The sequence below is a fragment of the Eretmochelys imbricata genome, chromosome 1 (genome assembly GCF_965152235.1).
Source record: "Eretmochelys imbricata isolate rEreImb1 chromosome 1, rEreImb1.hap1, whole genome shotgun sequence".
NCBI lineage: Eukaryota > Metazoa > Chordata > Testudines > Cheloniidae > Eretmochelys > Eretmochelys imbricata.
This window is the reverse complement of record NC_135572.1, coordinates 220,240,231-220,262,331: the sequence shown is the minus strand read 5'-3', so window position 1 is coordinate 220,262,331 and position 22,101 is coordinate 220,240,231. Positions and strand designations below refer to the sequence as shown.

The window sequence follows — 22,101 nt, the reverse complement described above, 5'->3', positions numbered from 1 at the left end:
GAATCCACAGGCTGGGACTCCCACCCCCAGCTCGGTGTCCGTCAGCCTGGCCACATCTTTCTCCTGCCAGCGCCATGCGCTGCTTCCCTGGTCTCTGACCCAAGCACTAGCCCCACAGGGGGTGTGCCTCCTGAGGGCAGGTCTGGGAGGGACTAGTGCTGGGGCCAGAGACTGGGGCAGCAGCTCCCGGCACCGGCAGGAAAGGGATGTGGCTGGGCTGACGGACACTGAGCCAGGGTCAGGAAGGGTGAGCAGAGCTTGAGCCCTAGTGGGACCCCACTTTGCCCAAAAGGCACGCCTAGGTGACCAGATGTCCCGATTTTATAGGGACTGTCCTGATATTTGGGTCTTTTTCTTATATAGGTGCCTATTACCTCCCACCACTTGTCCAATTTTTCACATTTCCTATCTGGTTACCCTAGGCACGCCCCGCAGCCTGTGTGCCCTGGGCAGCCTCAGCTTTGGAGCCCCCCTCCCTCCTGCCCCCTTCCGCGGGCACCGGATTCCTCCTGCACCCCTCCCTCTGCTCCTCCCGTCACTGCCCACCCCCGAAAGCTGAGGCCCACCCAAGTTTCCTGTCCTAGGTATGCCACTAGTGTAGTGTGAGGGCAGAGAGTAGCTCTGGGGCTTTCCGAGGAGGCTCATGGATATAACTGGGTACCACAGCTCCGCAGGAAGGCCGGATGGGATCATGGCAGATGGAGGTCGTATGGAAGGGACCAGGTGTTTTTCCTTAGAAGGGATTCTCCTTCCAGCAATTGTAGGGAGAAATCAGCATCTTCATGTGCTGAGGAGTTCCCTCCGAGAACCAGGGTCTGGGCTGAGTAGCTAGTTAGGAGAGGCAGGGCAGGGCTGCAGGGAATTCAGTGAGGAATGCCGGTAGCAGACTCTGTGAGAAGCAGGAGAACTGCCAGGTTTTTTGACCGAAAGGTACAAAGTTATCAGTTGTAAAGAGGAGAGTAGATGTCTGTTGAGAGTTCTGGGCAGGGCCACATAGGCTTAGTCATGGTGTGTAACGGCACCAGCGACTCTGGGCTCTGTGGGGGTCAGTCCTGGAAGCTATGTGTCCATTATTAGGAAGAAGGTTGAAATCCAGGGCTTCTGCAGTAGGTTTCTCTGTAAGGATCCCAGTTCCAGCCAGGCAAGAAGCCCTATGGAGACTCTGTACATGGATCTGAAGATGTGGCAGAGAGGGGAGCTGAAACATCATTAAGCAGGAGGGGTCCTTGTGGTGAGGGGAGAAGCAGATGATCATAATGGCCTTTTGGGGTCTTAAAACTCTATGGATCTATAGACCCATAAGATGGGCTCCATTTAGGCACAAGGGAACCAGATTGGCTGGCCATTTAAATTAATTTTCTAGTGAATTATTTTCCCGCAGGGCCCTGGCCACTTTCAGTGCCCAGGATGGATAAATCGGGGTTGTGCAGCATCAGACTGTTGCTTGTATGGCCCCTGACTCCGCTGCTGACTCACTGGGTGGCCTTGGGCAGGTCACTTTGCTTTTCTCTCTCAGTTTCACCGTCTGTAAAATGGAGCTGTGACATTGCACTCTGTCGGATTTTATGAAAGTATGCTGATGAGTGTGAATATAATGTAACTGAAATATGCTTCCTGTATGCTGGCAAGTGGGTAATGAAGTCTTACAGTGACATGTGATCATGTCACCTGAACTCAAATCCATCTTTAACCTGGTGCTTTTCCATTGAAAAGGAGGGATGGGAACCCAGAGAGGGACAAAGGATTCCCGCCTTATGCAAAAGATATATAAGTGAGTGGAACAGAACAAAGTGGGCAGCCATCATGAGAAATCCCCTAGCTACCACCTGAGCTGGAACAAGAGCTGTACCAGGGAAAAGATTGTGCCCAGACTAGGTAGGCATCCAGTCTGTGAAAGAAACTTATTGAAACATCTCTGAGGGTGAAATTTTATCTGGATTCAGTTTTATTACTAAAAAGAAAAGGAGTACTTGTGGCACCTTAGAGACTAACCAATTTATTTGAGCATGAGCTTTCGTGAGCTACAGCTCACTTCATCAGATGCATACCGTGGAAACTGCAGCAGACTTTATATATACACAGGGAATATGAAACAATACCTCCTCCCACCCCACTGTCCTGCTGGTAATAGCTTATCTAAAGTAATCGTCAGGTTAGGCCATTTCCAGCACAAATCCAGGTTTTCTCACCCTCCACCCCCCCACACAAATTCACTCTCCTGCTGGTGATAGCCCATCCAAAGTGACAACTCTTTACACAATGTGCATGATAATGAAGTTAGGCCATTTCCTGCACAAATCCAGGTTCTCTCACTCCCTCACCCCCCTCCAAAAACCCACCCCCATACTCACACAGACTCACTCTCCTGCTGGTAATAGCTCATCCAAACTGACCACTCTCCAAGTTTAAATCCAAGTTAAACCAGAACATCTGGGGGGGGGGATAGGAAAAAACAAGAGGAAATAGGCTACCTTGCATAATGACTTAGCCACTCCCAGTCTCTATTTAAGCCTAAATTAGTAGTATCCAATTTGCAAATGAATTCCAATTCAGCAGTTTCTCGCTGGAGTCTGGATTTGAAGTTTTTTTGTTTTAAGATAGCGACCTTCATGTCTGTGATTGCGTGACCAGAGAGATTGAAGTGTTCTCCGACTGGTTTATGAATGTTATAATTCTTAACATCTGATTTGTGTCCATTTATTCTTTTATGTAGAGACTGTCCAGTTTGACCAATGTACATGGCAGAGGGGCATTGCTGGCACATGATGGCATAAATCACATTGGTGGATGTGCAGGTGAACGAGCCTCTGATAGTGTGGCTGATGTTATTAGGCCCTGTGATAGTGTCCCCTGAATAGATATGTGGGCACAATTGGCAACGGGCTTTGTTGCAAGGATAAGTTCCTGGGTTAGTGGTTCTGTTGTGTGGTATGTGGTTGTTGGTGAGTATTTGCTTCAGGTTGCGGGGATGTCTGTAGGCAAGGACTGGCCTGTCTCCCAAGATTTGTGAGAGTGTTGGGTCATCCTTTAGGATAGGTTGTAGATCCTTAATAATGCGTTGGAGGGGTTTTAGTTGGGGGCTGAAGGTGACGGCTAGTGGCGTTCTGTTATTTTCTTTGTTAGGCCTGTCCTGTAGTAGGTAACTTCTGGGAATTCTTCTGGCTCTATCAATCTGTTTCTTTACTTCCGCAGGTGGGTATTGTAGTTGTAAGAAAGCTTGACAGAGATCTTGTAGGTGTTTGTCTCTGTCTGAGGGGTTGGAGCAAATGCGGTTGTATCGCAGAGCTTGGCTGTAGACGATGGATCGTGTGGTGTGGTCAGGGTGAAAGCTGGAGGCATGCAGGTAGGAATAGCGGTCAGTAGGTTTCCGGTATAGGGTGGTGTTTATGTGACCATCGTTTATTAGCACTGTAGTGTCCAGGAATTGGATCTCTTGTGTGGACTGGACCAGGCTGAGGTTGATGGTGGGATGGAAATTGTTGAAATCATGGTGGAATTCCTCAAGGGCTTCTTTTCCATGGGTCCAGATGATGAAGATGTCATCAATATAGCGCAAGTAGAGTAGGGGCTTTAGGGGACGAGAGCTGAGGAAGCGTTGTTCTAAATCAGCCATAAAAATGTTGGCATAATGTTGGCTGATCTGAAGGTATACATTGTCCCCAAATGTGAAATAGTTATGGGTAAGGACAAAGTCACAAAGTTCAGCCACCAGGTTAGCCGTGACATTATCGGGGATAGTGTTCCTGACGGCTTGTAGTCCATCTTTGTGTGGAATGTTGGTGTAGAGGGCTTCTACATCCATAGTGGCCAGGATGGTGTTATCAGGAAGATCACCGATGGATTGAAGTTTCCTCAGGAAGTCAGTGGTGTCTCGAAGGTAGCTGGGAGTGCTAGTAGCGTAGGGCCTGAGGAGGGAGTCTACATAGCCAGACAATCCTGCTGTCAGGGTGCCAATGCCTGAAATGATGGGGCGCCCAGGAGTTCCAGGTTTATGGATCTTGGGTAGTAGATAGAATATCCCAGGTCGGGGTTCCAGGGGTGTGTCTGTGCGGATTTGATCTTGTGCTTTTTCAGGAAGTTTCTTGAGCACATGCTGTAGTTGCTTTTGGTAACTCTCAGTGGGATCATAGGGTAATGGCTTGTAGAAACTCATGTTGGAGAGCTGCCGAGCAGCCTCTTGTTCATATTCCGACCTATTCATGATGACAACAGCACCTCCTTTGTCAGCCTTTTTGATTATGATGTCAGAGTTGTTTCTGAGGCTGTGGATGGCATTGCGTTCCGCATGGCTGAGGTTATGGGGCAAGTGATGCTGCTTTTCCACAATTTCAGCCCGTGCACGTCGGCGGAAGCACTCTATGTAGAAGTCCAGTCTGCTGTTTCGACCTTCAGGAGGAGTCCACCTAGAATCCTTCTTTCTGTAGTGTTTTTATGGCTGATTTAGAACAACGCTTCCTCAGCTCTCGTCCCCTAAAGCCCCTACTCTACTTGCGCTATATTGATGACATCTTCATCATCTGGACCCATGGAAAAGAAGCCCTTGAGGAATTCCACCATGATTTCAACAATTTCCATCCCACCATCAACCTCAGCCTGGTCCAGTCCACACAAGAGATCCAATTCCTGGACACTACAGTGCTAATAAACGATGGTCACATAAACACCACCCTATACCTGAAACCTACTGACCGCTATTCCTACCTGCATGCCTCCAGCTTTCACCCTGACCACACCACACGATCCATCGTCTACAGCCAAGCTCTGCGATACAACCGCATTTGCTCCAACCCCTCAGACAGAGACAAACACCTACAAGATCTCTGTCAAGCTTTCTTACAACTACAATACCCACCTGCGGAAGTAAAGAAACAGATTGATAGAGCCAGAAGAATTCCCAGAAGTTACCTACTACAGGACAGGCCTAACAAAGAAAATAACAGAACGCCACTAGCCGTCACCTTCAGCCCCCAACTAAAACCCCTCCAACGCATTATTAAGGATCTACAACCTATCCTAAAGGATGACCCAACACTCTCACAAATCTTGGGAGACAGGCCAGTCCTTGCCTACAGACAGCCCCGCAACCTGAAGCAAATACTCACCAACAACCACATACCACACAACAGAACCACTAACCCAGGAACTTATCCTTGCAACAAAGCCCGTTGCCAATTGTGCCCACATATCTATTCAGGGGACACTATCACAGGGCCTAATAACATCAGCCACACTATCAGAGGCTCGTTCACCTGCACATCCACCAATGTGATTTATGCCATCATGTGCCAGCAATGCCCCTCTGCCATGTACATTGGTCAAACTGGACAGTCTCTACATAAAAGAATAAATGGACACAAATCAGATGTCAAGAATTATAACATTCATAAACCAGTCGGAGAACACTTCAATCTCTCTGGTCACGCAATCACAGACATGAAGGTCGCTATCTTAAAACAAAAAAAACTTCAAATCCAGACTCCAGCGAGAAACTGCTGAATTGGAATTCATTTGCAAATTGGATACTATTAATTTAGGCTTAAATAGAGACTGGGAGTGGCTAAGTCATTATGCAAGGTAGCCTATTTCCTCTTGTTTTTTCCTACCCCCCCCCCCAGATGTTCTGGTTTAACTTGGATTTAAACTTGGAGAGTGGTCAGTTTGGATGAGCTATTACCAGCAGGAGAGTGAGTCTGTGTGAGTATGGGGGTGGGTTTTTGGAGGGGGGTGAGGGAGTGAGAGAACCTGGATTTGTGCAGGAAATGGCCTAACTTCATTATCATGCACATTGTGTAAAGAGTTGTCACTTTGGATGGGCTATCACCAGCAGGAGAGTGAATTTGTGTGGGGGGGTGGAGGGTGAGAAAACCTGGATTTGTGCTGGAAATGGCCTAACCTGACGATTACTTTAGATAAGCTATTACCAGCAGGACAGTGGGGTGGGAGGAGGTATTGTTTCATATTCTCTGTGTATATATAAAGTCTGCTGCAGTTTCCACGGTATGCATCTGATGAAGAGAGCTGTAGCTCACGAAAGCTCATGCTCAAATAAATTGGTTAGTCTCTAAGGTGCCACAAGTACTCCTTTTCTTTTTGCGAATACAGACTAACACGGCTGTTACTCTGAAACCAGTTTTATTACTGTATTCAGCTTAGATTTGCATGTTTTATTGTATTTTACTTGGTAATTCACTTTGTTCTGTCTGATACTACTTGGAACCACTTAAATCCTACTTTCTGTATTCAATAAAATCACGTTTTACTTATTAATTAACCCAGAGTATGTATTAATACCGGGGAGGGGGGTTAAACCGCTGTGTATATCTTTCTCCGAGTGTTATAGAGGGTGGACAATTTATGAGTTTATCCTGTATAAGCTTTATACAAGGTAAAACGTATTTATTTGTGGTTTGGACCCCATTGGGAGTTTGGCATCTGAGTGTTAAAGACGGGAACAGTTCTTAATTGCTTTCAGTTAAGTCTGCAGCTTTGGGGCACGTGCTTCAGACCCTGGGTCTGTGCTGGAGCAGACTGGCGTGTCTGGCTCAGCTAGACAGGGTGCTGGAGTCCTAAGCTGGCAGGGAAAGCAGGGGCAGAAGTAGTCTTGGCACATCAGGTGGCAGCCCCCAAGGGGTTTCTGTGATCCAACCTGTCACAGGAGATAATAATAATACTTACCCACCTACTTCCCTGGAGTTTGGTGAGGGTTTATTAGTGTCTGGAGAGTACTTTGAACACATAAAGCTCTGCAGAAATGGTGAGTACTCTGGAGAATCAGGCCCTGAGGGTCTCAGGTTGCTGCTCAATCACCGCAAATAAGTAGCGAGTTGGGAATTTTGGCTTTAATCGTTGTAAGTACTGTGGGACAGCATCACACACTGAGGGGCAGGTGTCCTTAATCCAGCATCTCTCTTGCACTTACCTGAGCAAATCACACTGGCATCATTGTTGTGTGAGCACTGAGAGGCCCCCAGGGCAGTAACAGGGCAATGGCGCAAATGGGTTTCAGTCCCTTTGCAGTGAAATGTGTCTGTCCAGACAGAGCCAGTTCCCTTCCCAAAATACCCTCCTCCTGGGGCTGATACAGCGAATCCGCAGTCGAGCTGACGACAGAGAACGTTGGCGTCTGGTAAATCCCAGCGTGAGTCACAGAGGGTTCCCCAGGCACCAAGAACCTGGATCTCCACCCTTCCTGAGCACGCTGTGCTGCCGTTCACCAGCCGGAACCCTGTGTGCCCAGGGGAGAAGGGAGAAGGGGTTTAGAGAGGGAGCATTTAAGATATTTTATATTAAATAATAAAGGAAAGGAAAGTTGGGGGATTGAACCCATTCCCATTATATCGAGTTGTTTAGGTTTTACTGGAAGCTGATAGCAGCTTTGTTATCCCAGCTCCCTACAGAGTGAGATCATTTTTTTTTGCTGCACCCTACTCTAGAATACACACAACTGGGATTTTAGAGACATTGTGCCAAATTCTTACGTGAGCATATGACACTTGCATCATTTGCATGTGAGCACGTCTGACTCCCGTGTGATATCCTGGGACAGTACATGAGGTGTGACTCATTCCCTACACACTGGAATTCCTCAGTCCAGATTGGTCCATGTCCTTCTCGGAAATGAGCTCCTCCTGGGATAGATAGAGCTGTTCCACACTGTAGTCCATTACAGATAACACTGGCAGCTTTGAGATCAAAGTGTGCATCACAGATTGTAGCCCAAGTGTCTCCATGTCTTACTTCCACACGTCCTGAGCAGGCACAGTCCCCTCCAACCAGCTGGAGCGCAATGTGTCCTAGAAAGCCAATGAAGGATGAAAATTACAAAGGAGCCTTAGGGAGTTCGTTGTTCCACTGCTTTAGAACTTTAGCCAAAAGCCCATCCTGGTGCAGTGGGACAGTGCAGGCAGAGGTTAGACATTTTTTTAAAAAACAATGTACAACAAATGGAAAGAGGGCAATCGATATACATTGGAAGTTCTGAGATGTAGAAAATCGATAAGTGAAGCTAAAGCTATCAGGGAAAACTCCATAGTTGGCAGGGCTAGGAACAATAATGACCCTTTTTTTCAGTATATTAGGAGTAAAGACAAACAAACAAATCCTAAGAAAGGTGTAGCCCATTACAAATGGAGATGGTAAAATAGTTTATAATGATGCAAATAAGGCAGAAGTGTTCAATAAACATTTCTGCTCTGGGATAGAAGCAGGAAGTGTATTCATACTATGTGAAGAGGGTGAACCACTCTGCAGTCTGTTGGTAACTAAGGAGGATGTTAAACAGTATCTAGTAGGGATAAAGTTTAAAAATAAATCAGCAGGCCTGAATAGCTTATGAAATCTTGAAATAAATAGAAATATAGGACTGGAAGGAACCTCACTAAGTCATCTAGTCTATCCCCCCACACCAAGAGAGGTTTAAGTATACCTAGTCCATCCCTGACAGATGTTTGTCTAACTTATTTTTAAAAGTCACTAATGACGTGTGTGACGGGTTCGGTCACAGAGACCCCCTTGGGACTGTCACCTCATGTTCTGAAATTACCTCTGAGCCCGTTTTCCCTGCCAGCTTGGGACTCCAAAACCCTGCCTTGTTGAGCCAGACATGCTAGCCTGCTGCAACACACACCCAGATCTGGTCCACACCCCGAAAGCTGCAGACTTCAACCAAAAACTGCTCAGCAGGTCACCTATCTCCAGCATCCAGACACCCAGTTCCCAGTGGGATCCAAATCCCAAATAAATCCGTTTTACTCTGTATAAAGACTATACAGGGTAAACTCATAAATTGTCCACCCTCTATAACACTGACAGAGAGATATGCACAGCTGCTTGCTCCCCCAGGTATTAATCACTTACTCTGGGTTTATTAATAAACAAAAGTGATTTTATTAAGAATAAAAAGTAGGATTTAAGTGGTTTCAAGTAATAACAGACAGAACAAAGTAAGTCATCCAGCAAAATAAATAAAAAACACGCAAGTCTAAGCCTAATACATTAAGAAACTGATTACAGGTAAAATCTCACCCTCAGAGATGTTCCAATAAGCTTCTTTCCCAGACTAGACTCCTTTCTAGTCTGGGCCCAATCCTGTCCCCTGCTACAGTCCTTATTAGTTCCACCAGACATCTGAGATGGAAAACAGGGGCTTTCTCATGACTGACAGCCCCGTCTGTCCTGCTCCACCTCTTTTTATAGCTTTGGCACAAGGTAGGAATCTTTTGTCCCTACCCCTCCTTCTAAATGGAAAAGTACCAGATTTAAGATGGATTTAAGATGGATGTCCTGTGAGACCCCATTGTTCATTACCCACAGGCTGGCCCACACGTACACAGGAAGGCTTGCAGGTAAATAAACCATCTACAACCAATTGTCCTAGTCAATGGGAGCCATCAAGTTTCTAAACCACCATTAATGGCCCACACTTTGCATAATTACAATTGGACCTCAGAGTCATACTTCATATGTCTAGCTTCAGATACAAGAATGATACATACATACAAATAGGAGGAATATATTCAGTAGATTATAACTTTTGTTTTGATACCTTACATGAGACCTTTTGCATAAAGCATATTCCAGTTACATCATATTCACACTCATAAGCATATTTCCATAAAACATATGGAGTGCAACGTCACAACGGGGACTCCACAACCTCCCTTGGTACCTTGTTCAAGTACTTAACTATCCTTATAGTTAGAAAGTTTTTCCTAATATCTGACCTGACTCTCCCTTGCTGCAATCTAAATGGATTACTTCTTGTCCTACCTACCCATTGTAGAGAGAGAGCCCAAAACTGGACACACTGCTCCAGCTGAGGCCTCACTAGTGCTGAGTACAGCAGGACAATTACCTCCTCTGTCTTACATATGACAATTCTGTTTATAAAATCCAGAATGACATTTCCTGTTTTCAAAACAGCATCACCCATTTCAGTCTGTGATCCAACATAACCCCAGAACATTTTCTGCAGTACTGCTGCCTAGTAAGTTATTCCGCATTTTGGATTGTTTGCATTTCATTTTTCCTTCCTAAGTCTAGTACTTTGTACTTGTCTTTACTGAATTTTAATTTACCGATTTCAAACCAATTCTCCAATGTATTAAGGTCATTATGAATTCTAAGCAAAGAGCTTGTGACCCCTCCCAGGCTTGTGTCATCCACACATTTTATGAGTTTATTCTGTACTCCATCATCCAAATCACTAATGAAAATATTGAATAGTTCTAGGCCCAGGAGAGTGATATTATTTATGTATCCATAGGAACACAGTGACCAGAGAGAAAAGTGTTAAGGCAACTAAAGGCCAACGGGCATATGTCTTACCTAATCCTCAGCATTTCCCTCAAAACCTGGGCTGGCCCAACCTATCCCAGGTACCCCTGCTTCTGGAGACTGGGTTTCAATCTCCTTCCCTGCAGACCCTGCATCTCCCTCTTTGTTCATCAGGACTCCCCTTTTCATAGTTCCCAAGCTCTTTGTTTAATTTTCCCACTTGAAGGGCCCCTCCCCTCTCCCAAGCTAGGGGGGGAGGGGTGCCCGGCTTGATCAGAGGTAAAAGTTCAAAGGCCTTGACACCCATATTGTCAGTTAAGCACCAGTGACTGGGTTCTCTGTAGCCATTGTCTGCCTTCCTGGGACATGTGGGGAACTCCAGCAGGAGTTACTCTTTGAACCTGGTAAAAAATGGCAAAACAGCAATAAAAGAAACAGAAGTACACATAATATACATAACAATACAGATATTTCCCATGGTCTATGCAGGGTCATAGTGGACAAGCAATGGGACTAGCGCTTCCAGGGCGATGCTGTGAAAAGGCTACGGTGATCCTTAGTGGTTTAAGCAGGGGAGCAGTGAGAAGAGCTGGCTGAAACGCAGGATTTCCAGCTCACAGGAAATTTTGCTAGTTCAAAACTTCCTGTGAACCAGAAATCCCCTCAAATTTGTTCTGGAAAGACCAACACATGGTGTGTCCGACATGAAATTTGCTCCCAGGGACACCAGCAGATTCTGAGTGACACTGACATTCTTGTCAGTTTCACCTCCAGTGCTAAGAGAAAAACAAAAAGGTCAATTTCTCTCAGCGGCTGCTGGGGATCCCAGGGTCTGTGGCTTTTGGGCAGCCTCACCATGCAGACTGCCTTGGGCTGGGGACCCCTGGGCTTCCAGACTCCTGGGCCAGCTGGGGTCCCAAATAGCTAGCTGGCCTGGGAGTATCGAAGCTCTGGGGTTCCCAGTCTGGGGCAGTCTGCAAAACAGGGCTGCCTCAGAGCCGCAGACCTTGGGAATCAGGATCCCATCCCAGGATTTCTTAATTCCCTGCTGTGGAGCTGAGCCCTGGTTAAAGCTGGGACTCCCTTCTCCATGGCAGTGTTTCCCTCGAGCTGCAGACTATAGAAGACCAGGGTCTCTGGTCCTGGGGCAATCTACAAGGTGCAGCTATCCCAGAGCAGCTGACCTGAGAAGACTGGGGTACCTGGCCCCAAGGCAGTCTGCATGGCAGGGCTGGATGGAGCCCCCCAGGCGAGCTGGCACTTAACCATGCAGATTTCTGCCACAACCCTGCCTGTGGTCTAGAGAAAGTTCATTGCACCCGACTCACTTTCATGGGAAATGTCGAGTTCAACAAACCAGCATTTTCCAATGAAGCTCTATTTTGTTTGGATAATTTCTGACCAGGGACATGATTTTACCTCTGTATACAGTATGGTGAGACCGATACCGCATCCAGTGTGTTGTCCACATTTTAAGAAGGATATTAAAAAAAAATGGAAAGGGTGCAGAGAAGAGCCACAAAAATGATTTAAGGACTTGAAAATATGCCTTGTAGTGAGAGATTCCAGGAGCTCCGTCTGTTTATTTTTAATAAAGAAGACCAAGAGGTGGCTTGATTATACTGTATAAGTACTTTAGTGTAGAAGTACTTGTGCAGGGACAAAACACTGATAAGTAGAGGCCTCCTTAGTCTAGTGGAGAAAGACAAAACAAGAACAAATGGCTGGAAGTTAAAGCCAGAGAAATTCATATTAGAAGTAAGCCATACATTTTCCATAGCGAGGACAATTAACCACTGGAACAAACTAAAAAGGGAAGCAGAAGATTATTCACCTCCTGAAGTATTTAGATGAAGATTGGATGCCTTTCTGGAAGATGTACTTTAGCCAAACAAGAATTATTGGATTTGGTTAAGGAGTAACTGGATTAAATTCTGTAGCCTGTTACCCAGGAGGCCAGACTATATGATCTAATGCTTCCTTCTGCCCTTAAAATCTATAAAGCTATGTTTCTAAAAGGAGGTTAAATTTGTAAAGTCAAGCACTCAAACATTCAGAATGCCAGACTTGTGTTGTCTTCTGTAACCTTAATTAGTCCCTTTTTTATTTCCATTGTGATACAGTCTTTAATTACACGATCAAATGCTATTTTTGCCCCAGGACCCCTGCCTCACTCAGTGCACAGGACATGTGGTGCTGACTGAATGGGTGGATGGTCAATCGTTCTTTTTATACTCATTGTGCAATGTTTGGCCCCAGCCCTTATGTTCTGCACGTCGTCCAAACTGAACTCCCAAAACAGAATTGTTCATTTCCTCATGGGCTTTTCTATGGCGCTCATTCCTATGGTAGTTGAGTGCTTCACAAACATTAAAGAATTTCTCTTCACAACACCCCTGGGAGGCAGGGAAGTGTTGTTATCTCTATTTTACATATGGGGAACTGAAGCCCAGAGACACTATGTCCAAAATGATCAAAAGTGTCGACTGATTTTGGGTGCCCAACTTGAGACACCCAGGTCCTGATTTTTCAGATTCCTTAGCATTATGCAGCACTTAGTATGTTCAGAGTAGAACACCTACTGCAGGGGTGGGCAAACTTTTTGGGCTGAGGGCCACCTCTGGGTGGGGAAATTGTATGCAGGGCATGGGGTTGGGGTGTGGGAGGGAGTGTGGGGTGTGGGAGGGGGTGTGTGTTCAGGAAAGGGCTCAGGGCAAGGAATTGGGGCAGAGGAGGGGTGCGGGTGTATGAGGGGGCTCAGGGAAGGGGGTTGGGGAGCAGGAGGGGTGCGAGGTGCAGGCAGGGAGTTCGGGGGCGGGGTACAGGAGGGGATCGGGCTCCGGCCTGGCGCCACTTACCTAAAGCAGCTCCGGGGTGGCAGCGGCACGCACAGGGGCCAGGGAAGGGTCCGTGCCTGCCTGCCCTGGCCCCACGCTGCGCCACTCTGGGAAGCAGCCGGAACCATATCCCTGCACGGCCCCTGGGGGAAGGGGGGGACAGGGCTCCGTGCGCTGCCCTTGCCATGCCTCAACGTACCTCCCCCGAAGCTCCCATTGGCTGCGGTTCCCTGTTCCCGGCCAATGGGAGCTGCGGGGAGCGGTGCCTGGAGGCAAGGGCAATGCACAGAGCCCTCTGCCCACCCCCCCCACCCCCCGCCCGGGGTCCCAGGGACGTGGTGCTGGCTGCTTCTGCGGGGCCTGTGGCAGTACGGGGGGCAATCCCACGGGCTGGATCCAAAGCCCTGAGGGGCGGATCCAGCCCATGGGCCGTAGTTTGCGCACCCCTGACCTACTGACTTCAGTTTACAGCAGCATATGCTCAGCACTTCTGCAACCAGACCCCCACAGTTACAAGGGGGCCACCCATAAAATGAGGAACACACAATTAATGACCACCTGTGAAATATTTGGTTTCAGAGACTTGCCAAGCATCACATAGGATCTCTGTGGCAGAGGCAGGGAGAGAATCCAGTTCCCCAGGGCAGGATTCAGCTGCCTTAACAAGAGACCCTCCTGTCTCTTTCTGCAATCCCCTGCCTCACACACAGCACACTCTGCAGTTTCTGCAACCAATGAGGCAGGGTCCTACACAGACCAGCCTCCTTCACGCCACAACCAACCCTGATTCAGAGCCCTGTCGAGCACAGGCGTAGTTTGACTGCTGTATTTGGGGGGGACAGAGCGCGCACACACACACACACACACACACACGCATGCTGAAGCCAGTTATCTTGGCTCACTGACTCTCCCTCCCCCCACCCCCCCCAGCCTGGAGTGGTCTCTGGGCTGCCAGGGCTGGGGGCGGGGCAGGATGGCTCAATGGGTGAGCCCCAGCTGCTGCTGTCTGCTGCAGCGACCTGAGCTTGGGAGCTGTGGCCACTCCAGCACCGGCTCTTGCAGAGATGTTGCTGCTCTGGGGCCTCCCAGGGCCATTGCAGCCGCCTCCCTGCTGGGGCTGCTGCTGCCGAGGGGACGCCACATGCTGGGCTCCCGCTCCCCGCTCCCATTCCTCTCTCTCCTTCTCTTCCCATCCCACCCCCTTCACCTGCCCGCTGCCCCGTGCCCCTCCCCCTTTCCCAGTGTCCTCTGCCCCCTGCAGGCACTCACCGCTTTACCGGAAACGGGCAGGCACTAGGACCCAGGCAGCCGTGCACAGCTGCAGAGCGACAACCCGGAGCAGCTACTCTCAGCCTCAGGAGAAGTGGCTCCATCCCCCCTGCCCCTGTTCCCTGCACCAACCCCGCCTGCCCCACCATGCCTTTCCTCTGCCAATGCCCCCCTGCACCCTCCCAAACTATGCCCATGCTGTCTGTCCTGTGCACTGAATGAGGCAGGGGTCTCATGGAAAAATAGCTTGTTATCCTGGAATTAAAGACAGTATCTTAACGCAGATGTACAAGTGGGCCACAATAAAGTTACAAAGACAGCTTTAATTCTGCCATTTCGCTATTTTTTACAGCTCAACTTTGCAAACTTAACGTTCCTTAAAAGTAATGTTTTCTGCATAATTTCTGAGGTTTTTAAAAAAGCAAACTGAAAAAACAGAAGTTCCAAGATGCGGAATCATGTTGCCACCCTCCGGATGCCACCCGTCTCAGTTTTACCCAGACAGTCCGTTTTTTGGCTTCTGTGTCCAGGTGTCATTTACGGTTGCCAGGTGCCTGGTTTTCTACTGGAAAGTTCGGTCAAAAAGGGACCTAAATGACACCTGAACCAAAAATCTGGTTTCCATGGGTGGGGGTGGCAGGAAACCAGGTTATTTTTCTGTGCCAGCCCCTGCTCAGCCAGGGCGGCTTCGTACCTGCAGGCCGGCTCCTTGAGACGATCCAGCGAGTGACGAGGGGAGAGGGGGAGTGAGCGATGAGGGCAGAGCCTTGAGCGGAAGAGGCAGAGAAGGGGCAGAGCCTTGAGAAAAGAGGTGGAGCAGGAGCGGGGCCTTGGGGGAAGAGGTGGAGAAGGGCGTTGCCTTGGGAGGAAGAGGCAGGGCAGGAGGTAGAGCCTCAAGGATCCGGTTACCAGCCATGAAAAAGATGGGAACCCTGTGACACCCACATGGGTCATCAGCAGGGTTGGAACCTTTAGATCCACCACAGAAACCACTGCCACTTGAGCTAATACAGTAACTGACAGTGGTAGTTGTCATAAATATAAAAGGAAGGGTAAACCCTTTTAAAATCCCTGCTAGCCAGAGGAAAAATCCTCTCAGCTGTAAAGGGTTAAGAAGCTAAAGGTAACCTCGCTGGCACCTGACCAAAATGACCAATGAGGAGACAAGATACTTTCAAAAGCTGGGAGGAGGGAGAAAAACAAAGGGTCTGGGAGTCTTAGAACTTTTAGTAAGTAATCTAGCTAGGTATGTGTTAGATTATGATTTCTTTAAATGGCTGAGAAAAGAGCTGTGCTGAATAGAATGACTATTCCTGTCTGTGTGTCTTTTTTGTAACTTAAGGTTTTGCCTAGAGGGATTCTCTATGTTTTGAATCTAATTACCCTGTAAGGTATCTACCATCCTGATTTTACAGAGGTGATTCCTTTACTTCTATTAAAAGTCTTCTTCTAAGAAAACTGAATGCTTTTTCTTTGTTCTAAGATCCAAGGGTTTGGGTCTGTGGTCACCTATGCAAATTGGTGAGGATTTTTACCAAACCTTCCCCAGGAAGTGGGGTGCAAGCGTTGGGAGGATTTTGGTGGGAAAGATGTGTCCAAACTACATTTCCCAGTAAACCCAGATAAAGTTTGGTGGTGGCAGTGGAAATCCAAGGGCAAAGGGTAAAATTAATGTGTACCTTGGGGAAGTTTTAACCTAAGCTGGTAAAAGTAAGCTTAGGAGATTTTCATGCAGGTCCCCACATCTGTACCCTAGAGTTCAGAGTAGGGAAGGAACCTTGACATGGTGGCAGAGTGGTGGGATTAACCTGAAATCCTTTTGAGATCAATTTGAGATTTTTTGAACCAGAAAAAACAGATTTTGAAAAGGAATTTTTTTTTCCTTTGGGGCTGCTGGAAAGGAGGTCCAACTGAAAGCAGCTAGTTTTTTCTCTGCTTTGGGGCCAGAGCAGAGACAAAAGGGGATTATCTTTGTGAATTGCAGGTTTTCTTTGCCTGGAGGCAGAGTAATTAACTCCTGCAGGGAAATTCACAGTCTTCGCAAACCAGAGGTTTTTTTTTTCCCTAGAAGTAAATAGTGGGGTGTTCTACCCATTTGCCTGGAGACAAAAGTGGCAGGGTTTTTTTTTTTTTTAGGATTTTTATTATTATTTTTTTTTACAAGGAGCACAGGTTTGAAAAGGATTTTTTTTTTCCTTTGGGCTGCTGGTAAGCAGGTTTCCAAGTAGTTGGAGGTTTTTGCTTTGATTTGGGGCCAGAGCAGAGACAAAGGGAATTGTCTTTTTCTGTAGGCTGACAATCACTATCAGAGAATAGGTATCCTATTCCAGCACAGCAAAATTTTACAGCCAAGTTTTGTTTGTTTATTTCTAAACCTCGGGTGTAAAGTTAGTTAAAAACAGAGAGGTTAGGATGACAGAATCCACGGCTCAACAAAAGCTGGAATTAGCCAGATTTCAGGCTGAGGAAAAACAAAAGGAACATGAAAGACAGATAGAACTCATGCGGCTGGAGAAGGAGGTAGAGAAGGCTGCCCACAGGAGGGAAATGGAGGCAAGGAAGCATGTGGAGGAGGAAAAGGAAAAAGAGAGGAAGCATGCACTGGAGATTGAGAAGGTAAAGGCTCAGCAGAATATACCAACAAACCCTAGCCATCCTTCTCCAAGTACCACTTCTCATCCCAGAAAGTTCTCCACCTACAAGGCAGGCGATGATACGGAGGCCTTCTTAGAAAACTTCGAAAGGGCCTGCCTTGGGTATAGCATTTCTACCGACCAATACATGGTAGAGCTGAGGCCGCAGCTCAGTGGACCCTTAGCTGAGGTGACGGCTGAAATGCCTAAAGAACACATGAACAAGTATGAACTGTTTAAATCCAAGGTGAGAGTCAGAATGGGGCTAACACCCGAGCATTCTCGTCGGAGGTTCAGAGCCCTAAGGTGGAAACCAGACGTGTCATTTACCCGACATGCCTACCACATTGTGAAACACTGGGATGCCTGGATATCAGGAGCAAGTGTTGAATCTCCAGTAAATTTGCCCTTCCTAATGTAAATGGAACAATTCTTAGAGGTTTCAGAGTAACAGCCGTGTTAGTCTGTATTCGCAAAAAGAAATGGAGTACTTGTGGCACCTTAGAGACTAACCAATTTAGAGACTAACCTCAATTCTTAGAGGGTGTTCCTGAGGAAATAGAAAGATACATCCTAGATGGGAAACCCAAAACTGTAATCGAGGCAGGAGAGATTGGAGCCAGATGGGTGGAGGTGGCAGAGAAGAAGAAAACTGGTCGCAGTTGGAGCGGAGACCAGAAGGGACAACCCCAGACCACACCCTATTACCGGGAGCCACCCAAGGCCTCACCTACCTCCCAAAGAACCCTCCAGACCCCTTATTGTCCCACCACCCAGTTCTCCAGCAACCCACCTCGCCCCAGTGACCCGTCAGCTGGACGATGTTTTATATGTAACAAGCTGGGGCATGTAAAGGCCAACTGCCCCAAGAACCCCAACAGATTACAGTTCATTGCACCAGAATCACACCAAAGATCCGCAGGCCCAGATACCTCCCAGATACTCTTGGAGCAGAGGGAAACTGAATGTGGGCGGGAAGAAGGTCACCACGTGGAGGGACACCGGAGCACAAGTGTCAGCTATCCATGCTTCCTTAGTGGACCCCAATTTAATCAATCCAGAGATCCAAGCGACGATTCAACCCTTCAAGTCCAACTCTTTCAATTTGCCTACAGCCAAGTTGCCTGTCCAGTACCAGGGCTGGTCAGGAACGTGGACTTTTGCAGTCTATGATAATTATCCCATCCCCATGCTGTTGGGGGAAGACTTGGCCAATCATGTGAAGCAGGCCAAGAGGGTGGGAATGGTCACCCGCAGCCAGGCTAAACAAGCCGTGAGGCCTAGCTCTGTTCCGGAAACTTCTATCAGGACCCGGTCAGAGGTGATGGACCTGGACCCCAGGCCAATGTCTGCAACAGCAGTAGTGGATCCAGTCCCAGAGACTCAGATGGAACCAGTCCCAGACCTGGAACCAGCGGAACAACCAGCACCAGACCCATTGCCAGCACTGAATCCAGTACTTGCAACCTCAACACCAGAGGGCCCCACCAAAACTGAACCAGCAGCAGCCCATAAGCCTACACAAGAGGCTCAGCCAGAGCCTGAACCCCAACATAGTGTCCCAGCGGAGAGCAGTTCACAGTCAATGGAAACAGCCCCATCCCCTACATCGCTTCCAGAGGGACCAAGCATAGGTCCACAATCCAATGAGGAACTGATGTCTCCAGCATCAAGGGAACAGTTCCAGATCGAACAGGAAGCAGATGAAAGCCTCCAGAGAGCTTGGACGGCGGCACGGAGCAACCCACCACCTCTCAGCTCTTCTAATTGATCCAGGTTTGTTGTAGAAAGATGACTTTTATACAAGAGAACTCTTTCTGGTGGACATCAGGAAGTCTGACACCCTCAGAGACAGTCGGTAGTTCCAACTAAATACCAGGCCAAGCTCTTGAGCTTAGCCCACAATCACCCTAGTGGCCATGCTGGGGTGAACAGGACCAAAGACCGTTTGGGGGGGGGGTCATTCCACTGGGAGGGAATGGGCAAGGATGTTTCTACCTATGTCCGGTCTTGTGAAGTATGCCAAAGAGTGGGAAAATCCCCAGACCAGGTCAAAGCTCCTCTCCAGCCACTCCCCATCATTGAAGTTCATCCATGACTTTCATGGATTTTGCCACCCGATGGCCGGAAGCAGTAGCTCTAAGCAACACCAGGGCTAAAAGTGTGTGCCAGGCACTAGCAGACATTTCTGCCAGGGTAGGTTGGCCCTCCGACATCCTCACAGATGCAGGGACTAATTTCCTGGTAGGAACTATGGGAAGCTCATGGGTAAATCACTTGCTTGCCACTCCTTACCACCATCAAACAAATGGCATGGTGGAGAAGTTTAATGGAACTTTGGGGGCCATGATACATAAATGAGCACTCCAATGATTTGGACCTAGTGTTGCAGCAGTTGTTCTTTGCCTACAGAGCTATACCACATCCCACTTTAGGGTTTTCCCCATTTGAACTTGTATATGGCCGTGAGGTTAAGGAATCATTACAGTTGGTGAAGCAGCAATGGGAGGGATTTACGCCTTCTCCAGGAACTAACATTCTGGACTTTGTAACCAACCTACAAAACACCCTCTGAACCTCTTTAGCCCTTGCTAAAGAAAACTTACAGGATGCTCAAAAAGAGCAAAAAGCCTGGTATGATAAACATGCCAGAGAGCGTTCCTTCAAGGTAGGGGACCAGGTCATGATCTTAAAGGCGCTCCAGGCCCATAAAATGGAAGCATCATGGGAAGGGCCATTCACGGTCCAGGAGCGCCTGGGAGCTGTTAATTATCTCATAGCATTCCCCACCTCCAACCGAAAGCCTAAGGTGTACCATATTAATTCTCTAAAGCCCTTTTATTCCAGAGAATTAAAGGTTTGTCAGTTTGCAGCCCAGGGAGGAGATGACACTGAGTCGCCTGAAGGTGTCTACTACGAAGGGAAATGTGCTGGTGGTGTGGAAGAGGTGAACCTCTCCATGACCCTAGGGCGTATGCAGCGACAGCAGATCAAGGAACTGTGCACTAGATACGCGCCAGCGTTCTCAGGCACCCCAGGACTGACTGAACGGGCATACCACTCCATTGACACAGGTAATGCTCTCCCAATTAAAGTCCAACCTTACCGGGTGTCTCCTCAAGCTAAAGCTGCTATAGAACGGGAGATCCAGGATATGTTACAGATGGGTATAATCCACCCCTCTGAAAGTGCATGGGCATCTCCTGTGGTTCTATTTCCCAGACGGGGAGATACAGCATTTAGCTTACAGTAGTCCATGCAAAAGTGTAACTCGCCCAGACAACTATCCAATGCCACGCACAGATGAACTATTAGAGGGAGGGGCCCAGTTAATCTCTACCTTGGACTTAACCAAGGGGTACTGGCAAGTACCGCTAGATGAATCCGCCAAGGAAAGGTCAGCCTTCACCACACATCTCGGGCTGTATGAATTTAATGTATTCCTTTCGGGCTGTGAAATGCACCCGCCACCTTCCAAAGACTTGTAGATGGTCTCCTAGTGGGATTAGGAGAATATGCAGTCGCCTACCTTGACGATGTGGCCATATTTTCAGATTCCTGGGCAGAACACCTGGAACATCTACAAGAAGTTCTTGAGCGCATAAGGGACTAACTGTCAAGGCTAAGAAGTGTCAAATAGGCCTAAACAGAGTGACTTACCTTGGACACCAGGTGGGTCAAGGAACTATCAGCCCCCTACAGGCCAAAGTGAATGATATCCAAAGGTGACGTATCCCAAAGTCAAAGAAACAGGTTCAATCCTTCTTAGGCTTGGCCAGATATTACAGACGATTTGTACCGCAATACAGCCAAATCGCCGCCCCACTGACAGACCTAACCAAAAAGAAACAGCCAAATGCTGTTTAGTGGACTGAAGAGTGTCAGAAGGCCTTTAACCACCTTAAAGCGACACTCATGTCTGACCCTGTACTGAGGGCCCCAGACATTCCTTCCATTCCTAGTAATCACAGATGCGTCCGAGAGTGGTGTGGGAGCAGTTTTAATGCAGAAAGGACCTGATCAAGAATTCCACCCTGTAGTGTTTCTCAGCAAAAAACTGTCTGAGAGGGAAAGCAACTGGTCAGTCAGTGAAAAAGAATATTACGCCATTGTCTACGCCCTGGAAAAGCTACGCCTATATGTTTGGGGACGGCGTTTCCACCTGCAAACCGACATGCTGCGCTACAGTGGCTTCATACTGCCATGGGAAATAACAAAAACTTATTTGATGGAGTTCAGCTCTCCAAGATTTTGATTTCGACATCCAACATATCTCAGGAGCTTCTAACAAAGTGGCTGATGCACTCTCCTGTGAAAGTTTCCCAGAATCAATGGGTTAAAATCGTCCTTGAGATGTGGAAAATATTGTTAGTCTTTATGTACTTGGTAGTATATTTAGAGGTGCATGTGTCTTATTAACTCTGTTTTTCCTAGAGCTCCAGGAAGAAATCCCAGTCAGCGTTTCACCCTAGCTGAGATTTGGGGGGCGTGTCATAAATATAAAGGGAAGGGTAAACCCCTTTAAAATCCCTCCTGGCCAGAGGAAAAATCCTCTCACCTGTAAAGGGTTAAGAAGCTAAAGGTAACCTCGCTGGCACCTGACCAAAATGACCAATGAGGAGACAAGATACTTTCAAAAGCTGGGAGGAGGGAGAAAAACAAAGGGTCTGTATCTGTCTGTATGCTGCTTTTGCTGGGGACAGAACAGGAATGGAGTCTTAGAACTTTTAGTAAGTAATCTAGCTAGGTATGTGTTAGATTATGATTTCTTTAAATGGCTGAGAAAAGAGCTGTGATGAATAGAATGACTATCCCTGTCTGTGCGTCTTTTTTGTAACTTAAGGTTTTGCCTAGAGGGATTCTCTATGTTTTGAATCTAATTACCCTGTAAGGTATCTACCATCCTGATTTTACAGAGGTGATTCCTTTACTTCTATTAAAAGTCTTCTTCTAAGAAAACTGAATGTTTTTTCATTGTTCTCAGATCCAAGGGTTTGGGTCTGTGGTCACCTATGCAAATTGGTGAGGATTTTTACCCAACCTTCCCCAGGAAGTGGGGTGCAAGGGTTGGGAGGATTTTTTGGGGA

The 22,101-nt window shown here is 47.6% G+C and overlaps 1 protein-coding gene across 1 annotated transcript in view; it reads right to left on the bottom strand.

Moving 5' to 3' along the window:
* The window catches only part of LOC144268931 (antigen WC1.1-like), a 50,724-nt gene that overhangs the window by 14,451 nt on the left and 14,172 nt on the right, over positions 1-22,101 (bottom strand). The window contains exons 3-4 of the mRNA XM_077824281.1: positions 7,474-7,793; positions 6,920-7,229 (exon numbers count right to left, since the gene is read on the bottom strand). Coding sequence (XP_077680407.1) covers positions 6,920-7,229; positions 7,474-7,793 — 630 coding nt within the window. The remainder of the gene's footprint in view (positions 1-6,919; positions 7,230-7,473; positions 7,794-22,101) is intronic.